An 8,994-nucleotide genomic window follows, 5' to 3' on the forward strand; every position below is an offset into this window, starting at 1 on the left:
TCCTCTGTACACCTCTTAGAGCGGTATATTTATATATTTATGTAGGACTGATGAGATCCTCTCAGCCCTCTCTTCTCTGGGCTAAGCAGCTCCCACAGTCTCTCCTCATCACACAGATGCTCCAGACTCATCATCTCTGTGACTTCCATTGGATTCTCTCCAGCAGCCCCTTATCTTTCTTGTACTGAGGATCCCAGAACAGACTCCACCAGCTAAAGCTACCTCCCACCAAAAGCCTGAGGCAGGGAGCACTTTCAGGTCCAGCCGTGCTGCAGGAGTAGCCAGACCCTCCTTTATCGCTTTATTTAAAAGCAGCGCAGCCCCCGGGAGGGTTTCATTCCTCCGCGCCGCCAGGGGGCGCTCTGCTACCCCATCACCGCTCCCGCCTCGGCGCGCGCATGCGCGGTGATTCAAAAGCGATGGCGGCTGCGGCCGCTGAGGGGGAGCGATCCTTGCCCGGTTCTTCGCCCGCTCTCCGCTGCCTCGGCGCGACGTCCTCGGAGGGCACCGGCATGGCGGCGGCCGGACAAACGCCTAAAGCTAAGCGGAAAGGTAGCGTGGGGTGAGGGCGGATCCGCACCGGCTGAGGGAGGACCCGACCTGAGGCGGGGACGCCCCGCGGTGGGCCCGGCTGAGCTCTCTTTGCTCTCTTTAGCAGGAAGAGTTGTTCAGTCTCGCTACCTGCAGTACGATAAGAAACAAAGCAAGACGGTGCCGAAACAGCCAAGCTCAGGCGTCGCTCAGCGAAAGGCAGCAAAGGTGTGAGGGGCTGCTTGGACCTGTGGCAGTGAGGAGAAAAAAAAAAAACAAACAAAAACACCTCAGCCAACCGAAAAAACAAAATAAAACAGAGGGGAAACCACCTCTGCTGGGGTTATGAGGGAGTTGTGGAGTGCTGCTAGGTGGGAGCTTGGGACTGTACTCAGGTGAACTTGCAAAGCAGCAAGGTGACCTGGGATTTAGTTGTTTATTGTCAGCATTTAAGTTGAAGCTAAGATACTGCTGATTATGTTCTGTCTTATCTGTTTTCTTTATTTTCAGGATGCTTCCTCAGGTTCCTCCTCATCAAGTAGTTCACTGCTGTCTTCTAGAGCTGAAGCAAGAGCGGTTGTCTCTCAGAAACAGAAAGCTTCTGCTAGTAAGTTTTACCAGTGTTTAAAAGCTATTATTTTGTATTTCTAGCCTATGAAGCTGTTAACTCTAAGGTAGTGATATTTTGTGTTATTTGCATTACTGGCAGTTATTATTTGTATGCATAGGAAATTAAGAAGCTCGATGTGGGACTAAGACAAATCAGGTCCTGCCTCTGGAATTGAGTGATTTTGTCTTTCCTGCCTTCTGCAGGATGGTTCTTTTCCTCTGCCCTCACCATTACTCTGCTTTTTTTATTTGATCTTTCTGTTAAGCCAAATGTGAATGACAGAAAATCTGTCTGCAAACCCATCCATTTTTATTTCTTTTGTTATTACCAATGGTTCCTGTCTGGTATTACTGATAGTCCTTGGTTGTCTCCACAGATACCCAGTTATTGAGACAAATTATTCCCTTGTTTTCTGGGAATTGGGACCTCAAAGGGTCTCACTTTATGGGGGATTCTCACTTTTTAGAGAGTGAGCTGTAGCCATAATAATTTTCCATTCTGGCTGCAATTCCAGTTGGTCACTTTCTCAGGAGGTTCAAGAAGAATAAGTTTTTAAGGCTGTTCATTAGAAAACAGGTGCTCATTGGACATTGCTGGGAAGAGTGTTTCTGATGAGCTCAGGAGGAGCCTTTTCTAGGTGGAATTGTGAATTGTGCTGAGCCTTATCCTTCTAGTTCTGCTTCTCCTGGTCTGATCACAGCTTCTCTCTACAGGTGTGAACCTCAGCTCATTGACTCCGGCTGGTCTTGAGAGGGGTGACTTGCAGTCCACTTTATTAGATGAAGGCAAAATGAAGCTACCAGACCTTGATATTTCTGCTATTAATGGTAAATTTCCATTCATACACCATTTCTGGGTTTTTGTTGTTTTGTTTTTTTTAATTTTTAATGTGTGTGCTGAAACTTGGAGATAAGAAATTGTTGTATTCTTGTATATTCACAAAAGGATTTTAAGTAGAGGTACCAATACTTTTGGAGTTTAAAATAACCTCTTAATTGATATCTTTTGGTGCTCTGCTTTTATTTAAAGTCTAAAAGTAAAGAATAAGGTCAAAGATTAAAGTACTCTTGAGTCTTTGTTCCTATAACAGGTGGGTGTCAGCCCTTCTGACAAGTGGATCACATTTGTTTGTCACTCAAAGCTAAAAGATCCATCTCTGCCCATGAATATATCAGAGAGAGAAACAGAGCACAAATCTTTCTTAGTGGTGCACACAATAATTTTAAAATGATCTCTGCCTTTAAAGAACCTGGTGGTCTCTTGACTCACCCTACAGACCTCTCAGAAGAGCAGCACACTAACTTTGTTGTTGTGATTCAGATAAAAGTGACCCCAAGAAGAGTTCTTATTCAGAACCTATTTCAAAAGAGAATTCAAAGGCAAAGAAAAGAACTGGAAAGACTCGTAAGGTGAGTCTCACTGCTTCCATTGGTAAGGATATTGATTTTGAAATGAAGATTTTCTGTTTATCTTTAATCTGAATTACAGCTGGGCCCTGGGAGGACCCAAAGCCTCCTTGCAGAAGTCAGAGCTGGCAGTGTTTGCTGTGTTCATCAGACACCTGGGCACTGACCAGAGCTTTCCTTCCATTGCTTGTGATAAAAAATCTGTTCCAATTATTGCATCTCCTCAGGTGGATTCCTCTTGCATTCCTGCCCATAATATTTAATTATATCCCATTATCTTTAAGTATTTTGTGGCATTTTTGTTCTGAGAACAGACACTGGCTCAATCTAATAAAAAGGGCCTTATTTGTGGATCTCATTCAGTGTAGCACTGGAGCTTCAAATTCTCTATCAGAATAATGAAAATCTGCTGAAAATATTATTAAAGGTGGTGGAACAAAGAGATGTATTTAATTAACATGAGTGTTAAAAAATAAAATTTTATCATTGAGCTGCCTGATTCCAGGCATGAATTGGACTATCAGTAATTAATTTGGTAATTAATTTCACCCCTGATAAAACAATTATTTCAATACCTAACTTGATGTGAAATATTCTTTTCTTTTTTGCAGGCAGCTGCTTCTTTTGATCTGCTGGAAGTGCTGGAATCTGAGGCACTAATTTTAACTTTCCTAAAATTAAGGGTGAGAGCTGCTCAAATATTTGGTGTTTCACATAGAACTTGATATTGGGAAATTGTTCCATTTCTTAAATACTTCCTGACCTATAAAAGTTAGGTTTTTGTGACTGTATATTTTTATCATTTTTTAAAACCATAAGACTTGCTCTGATTCAATACCAGTTTATTAAGCTAATGCTGGTTCTTAGGCATTAGAGGGAGGCAGAAATTTTGGGGGAAAATGTGATTCTGTCTGGAGTTAAAGGTTGTGGCAGTGACTTTGTTCCCTCAGTGCTCTGTGTATTTTCCTTTAAAAAGGAGTGAGGAAAGAGCCTTAAGAGGATCTTTAATTCTGATTTTCTGTGCTTACCCTGTGAGGTCTCCTCTTCATTAATTGAAACTCTTTGATCTAATCTGAAGCTTGCATTTCTTTGTTCAGAATATGTTAATTTCTCAGATGTAGCATTGCTTTAATTGTGAATATTTTTGGGGTGTAATAGACAGAAAAAAGGGTTGCCAAGATGGAGGAGAAAGCAGAAAAATACTTGTTAATGTTGTGTGAAGAAAAGCGGAGACAGCAGGAGAAGCTCTTGGAGCTGAAACGTGAAATTCTGCTCGAGGAGAGAAAGCAGAAGCTCAATGAAGCATTAGACAAACAGGTAAGTTTTAAAAATGTTCCTCTGTAGTTACAGAAACTCATTTATGATGTAGTCCTTTATCCAGGGGAGATTTCTCTGTTTCTGTGGCCTGCAGGGGTACAATTTTATACATCTTAAAGGAAATAAATATCTCCTTCCTGCTGAGGCCTGCAGCACCTTTGGCACTGTTGGGTTCCCTGGTGGACAGGCAGGAAGGAGAAGCTGGAGCTCCTGGGCAAGGGCAGAGATTGCAGAGATTCTGGTTTTTATTTTATATTTTATTTATTTGTATGTGTTAGCCTCAAGTAGTTCTGGCCTAATTGTAAGAAGACAGGTTTCTAATGAATAATTAATGTTTGAATAATGAATGAGTCAGTTTCAAAACTGACTCTCTTTGCTTTTTAATAAATACTCATTGAGAAAAAATCAAACAAGGCTTTTGGACAACACACTTGTTAATTACAAGGATCAAATTTATATCAAAGGATCTGATATAAAACCCTTTGCTGGCTGTGCTGCCAATCTCTGAGCTACAGAAACAAGGGAATGGTGCTGAGGACAGAGAGGGAAACACAATCAATTTGATAGAATTATTGTTCCACAGACTTCTTGCATTCCTGTGTCAATAAGCATTTCAGAGTGGTGTTTGGTTTGATCATAAAGTTTTTTTTTGTAGTGAGGCAGGTGTGTGATGACAGATGTTTTTGGAGAGGTGTTGATCAGGGTTTCTCTTTCAGATAGAAGTGCTGTCTCCCCTGGTTGCTGTGTGTGAGCAGTTTAAAGAGCAATACAAAAGCTTTGCAGCTGGCCTGGATGCCACAAGGCACAAATTACCCATAAAGGACATTCACATAGAAGGAGATAAGCAAACCTACCTTGGTATGAAAATTTCATTTATCAAATTTGCTTTCAGTTTTAGTGGGTTTATGCTGAATAAATTCTCACATTGTTACTGCTGCATCAGCCACTGGAGGAACTGTGTGTGCTCTGAGAGTTTGTGTGGATACATAATCACACATTGTGCTGTGGGGAATTCTTACCTCTGTTTAACCACTTAACTACACAGTTTTTTATCTTGCAGCAGAGAATTTTATTAAAAAAACTTTTAAAGTTTTAAAAATTTTTTATTAAAAAACTTTTAAAGTTAGCTCAGTCTTCATATACACCTTCTGTAGCAGGTTTCTATGTATTTTAACTTTATTCCTGGCATTCCTCCCCCTTTCTTTCTCCTACTGTGTAAATAACTTACAGGAATGCTCTGATCTTTCTTTTTTCTGTGTTTGAGGGACAGATTCACCTGGGCAGACTTGCTCAAACTTCTGTTTCTTGTGGAACTGGAGCTTAAATATTATCATGTGCTGTCTTAAATCAGAGAATATTTAATAAACCAGTACATGCATTTTGTATTGAAGTCTGGACAAAAAGTTACATTTTTGAACTGCTGGTCTGCTAAAAACAAGATTTACAGTAATCTTGCACTTTAGGACAAATGAAAAACATTTCTTGAAGAACTTAGAATTCTTGTGAGAAGGCTAGAAAGGAATAAGTGCATTTTTTTTGTTTGTGAATGTTAGGAAATGGCTGAGTGGATTTCATGGAGGGGATACATGCCAACAGCAATACTGCCCAGGGAACTTTGGGTGTCTAAAACTTGTTTTTCCTCTTACATTCCTCTTAAAAACCTTTGCCATACACTAAATGAGAGCTTGATGAGCAATTTTAATAGCCTGTTGCTGGTGCTAGTCACAACAGTGAAAAATAATTTGGCTTTCACAGTTTCATGGTGGTTTTGTGAAAACTGAATATTTTTTTGTCATCTTTTCACCTGTCTCTGGGTTACTCCAGCTGTTAATATCTTGTATTAACTGGTTCATTTTTAGTAATACCTTTGACTTCTCATTTTCCAGAGGAACTGGAAAAGCAGTTAAGGATCACACAGGAGCTTCTGACAGAGGTTATGCCAGAGCACTCAGTGGATGGTGGAAAAGCCCTTGGTGCACTGAAGGAGCTTCAAGAAGTGTCTCAGCAACTGAGTACAGGGCTTCAAAGGTATCACAGCAATTGGGGGGAAAGATTTGTTGACTAAATATTAAGAGGAAAATCTCTATCCCTTGCCAGAATATATTCAGAGCTCAGGCTGGAGGAGTGTCCGGTTTTCGGCTGTTTGAAGGGCCTGGAAAGGCCCGGAGTGGCCTTGGGGCAGCCCGCGTATCAAAGGACGAGAAGAGGCTTCAGTTCTTCTTTCGGTCTTTATTAATTGTTTATCTAAAAGATTTTCTTTCGGCCCGACAGAGGTCTGCTCAGCAGCCAGCCATGAGCACACTGTCCCCCCTCCGGGCAGTCACCTATCTTTATACCCATGGTTACATGTACAATATTTATCATTTTTCCCCAATACCTTTTATTCTTATTGCCGGGTGCACTTTTAGTAATGGCCAATCCTAAAGTGCCACCATCACCACAGAAGATGGAGGAGAAGAAGAAGAAGGACAGGACAGGCCCCAATTCCTCCATCTTACTTCTCTAAACCCCCCTGTACATAAATCCTAAACCCTGTGTTTCACCCTCTAATTAACCAATCCCTTCACCATTCACCCCGGTGAAACCCTCCTGTCCTCATACAGGTGTCGTCTCCTGTGTAGGATCAAAGTCCAGCCACCAGACACTTCTGGAACATTCCAGGACTCCCGAGCCCCCCAAGGGTGGTCTCGGTGGCACCTCAGTCCTGAGGTGCTGAGATCCCACAGAGGAGGGTTATCTGAGGTAGCACTAAGTGTAATTCTCTTTGTAGCAATCATATTTCTGTCGCTGCCCTGCCTGCAGTCACAGGAGGGTGTTTGGGGCTGGGTTTGTACCCAGGTGTGCCACCTCAGTGTGCCAATCTCTGCCACTCCAGCTGGGAATTTCACTGAGCAAGAACAGACTTGGCAAGTTTAGGTGTGTAGGAGTGGAGAAACCCAGGAGACAGAAAAGTGAGCTGCAAACTGTGCTAAATAACAGCTCTGTAAATGTGTCATCCTTGTGAGGGCACAAGGAGCACAGAGAAGGGTTTTCTCCTCAACTGTTGTAACAACAAATGCAAAGCATCCCTGGGAGGGTGAGGAAGAGATAAATCATAACTGATGTCCTTCCCTTCCTTCTTTGCCCCAGAAGAGATTGGAGTTAAAATCTTGGAGGATTAATAGACCATTAAACCACTCAACTGCCCCATCTCTCCTCCTAGTTCCTACTTTTGAGAAGAAAATTCACATTTTACATTTATTTTCTTCTTGTGGAGCCATAGTACATGTCCAGGCATGCAGTCTTTGGGCTAAAGCAGAATCTTTGTCCTTCAGAGTCACTGATTTAGCTTCATGTGTTGCAGGAGCTTCACAGATGTGCAGAACCTGTCCTTTGAAGCCTGTAAAGAAGTTTCTCTGCATAACCAGTACTTGTGTGAAGAGAAGCATGGAGTAGATGTTGTGAAAGGCTGGTATTTCAACTGTCTGTAGTGTTTTACTGGGTAGGTACTAACACAAAACCAGCAGACTTCTTATCTTTTTTTTTGTGCTGTGGACATCCAACTTGCCCAGTTTTTCAGCACTGGTACAGGAATTGGAGAATTGTTCTGCCTGTCCCACAGGGACTCATCACTGCTTGCTTTTAATGGGGATTTCTGTGACAGGTTTCCATCCCTTCCTGCCCTGACACAACTGACAGGTAAATGATAAAAAGTGTTATTCCTGGCAAATCTGATCTCTGTGGGAATTACAGCTGGAGCATTGCTCACTGAACAACTTCTGCAGGAACTCTGATTTGTCCCATGTTTCTGGATGTGCTGGGTGGGTGTAAAGCACTTGCTTGGAAGGAACCTGGTCACTTTAAACAAGTGAGAAATTTTGGTAACTTCTCACTACTTCTTCATTGCCTAATTGCCTTGTAAATAAATTATTGAAATTACAAATGCTTGTGTATAAACCTGACTCCTCTTTAAGGATTTTATTGTTTTTGATAATAAAGACTGTTCTCCACTGCTCTAACAAGTTTGAGTGTGTTCACTGATCTCCTGCAGCAGCTTCTGTTTCCATCTGGCCTCACTAAGGGCTCATTCTGCACATTTCCAGTGCTGCCCTGGTACACACCAATGTCCCAGAGTCCCATGAGCACCCCAAGGGCTGAATCCAAAGGATTGGGAATGGGAAAGAAACCACAAACCTGATCACTGGGTGCATGTGCTGTGCTAGGAACACCCCAGCCACACCTGGCGTGTGTTTCTTCAACATCCTTTCCTGTTCTCTACATTTTTCTCTGGAAGATGTGCTCTAACCTGTATTTTATCACCTCATTCTGTGATGATTTTCCACATTTCTAGCTTTAGCTGTGTCTATAAGGCTTTTTGGCCTACTCCTAAGATACCTGGAGTATTATCCTTGTACTCCTTCAGGTGCTGGTCAGGTACTACTGAAGGTCTAACTAATTCTTTTCTCCTTTTTTTAAAAATCAGGTATAAATTAAGTGTGATGATGTTCACAGGGGTCTTAGCATGAGGGAAGAGATGAGAATCTGACTCCATGTTTCAGAAAGCTTGGTTTATTATTTTATGATATATATTAAAACTATACTAAAAGAATAGAAGAAAGGATTTCATCAGGAGGTTAGCTAAGAATAGAACAGGAAAGAATAACAAAGGGCTGTTACTGAGACAGCCTGGACAGCTGGGCTGTGATTGGCCATTAATTAGAAACAACCACATAAGACCAATCCCAGATTTACCTGTTGCATTCCACAGCAGCAGATAATCAATGTTTACATTTTCTTCTTGAGGCCTCTCAGCTTCTCAGGAGGAAAAATCCTAAGGAGAGGATTTTTCAGAAAGTATCATGGCACAGCCATACAACAAATTGTTCAGACCCTCCTTGCATACAGTGTGTGTCATTTTTTTAGCAGTAGCTTCTCTGTGAACCAGTGTTATTTCAGGATATCCATCTGTTATTTGTTTTTCCTCACAATCTGCACCTGGCAGTTCACCTGTGTGGGTGGTGCAGCTGCATCCAGCTCTGGGGCAGGAGCATCGGCTGCATCCCTGGATTTGGCCACTGGATGGGGAACTTTGCCCAGCAAAGTCAGCTTGGCTGGAAGTGTTGGAGCTGGTTGGTTTTGGTGGATGGAGAT

General features: G+C 42.1%; 1 protein-coding gene across 3 annotated transcripts; it reads left to right on the forward strand.

The window, feature by feature from the left end:
- Positions 1-334: 334 nt before the first annotated feature.
- On the forward strand, positions 335-7,862 carry HAUS8 (HAUS augmin like complex subunit 8). Of its 3 annotated transcripts, XM_064734179.1 has the most exons (11): positions 337-552; positions 656-759; positions 1,042-1,138; positions 1,855-1,968; positions 2,462-2,550; positions 3,159-3,230; positions 3,706-3,864; positions 4,581-4,722; positions 5,751-5,892; positions 7,208-7,345; positions 7,508-7,862. In XM_064734179.1, the coding sequence occupies exons 1-10, from the start codon at positions 399-401 to the stop codon at positions 7,332-7,334; spliced, it is 1,200 nt and encodes a 399-aa protein (XP_064590249.1). In that variant the 5' UTR covers positions 337-398; the 3' UTR covers positions 7,335-7,345; positions 7,508-7,862. The 3 variants fall into 3 exon arrangements, with proteins under 3 accessions (XP_064590248.1, XP_064590250.1, XP_064590249.1); XM_064734178.1 differs by having other exon boundaries at positions 335-552; positions 7,208-7,862; XM_064734180.1 differs by having other exon boundaries at positions 335-552; positions 659-759; positions 7,208-7,862.
- Positions 7,863-8,994: the final 1,132 nt, after the last annotated feature.

This window comes from Zonotrichia leucophrys, chromosome 28 (assembly GCF_028769735.1).
Source record: "Zonotrichia leucophrys gambelii isolate GWCS_2022_RI chromosome 28, RI_Zleu_2.0, whole genome shotgun sequence".
Taxonomy (NCBI): Eukaryota; Metazoa; Chordata; class Aves; order Passeriformes; family Passerellidae; genus Zonotrichia; species Zonotrichia leucophrys.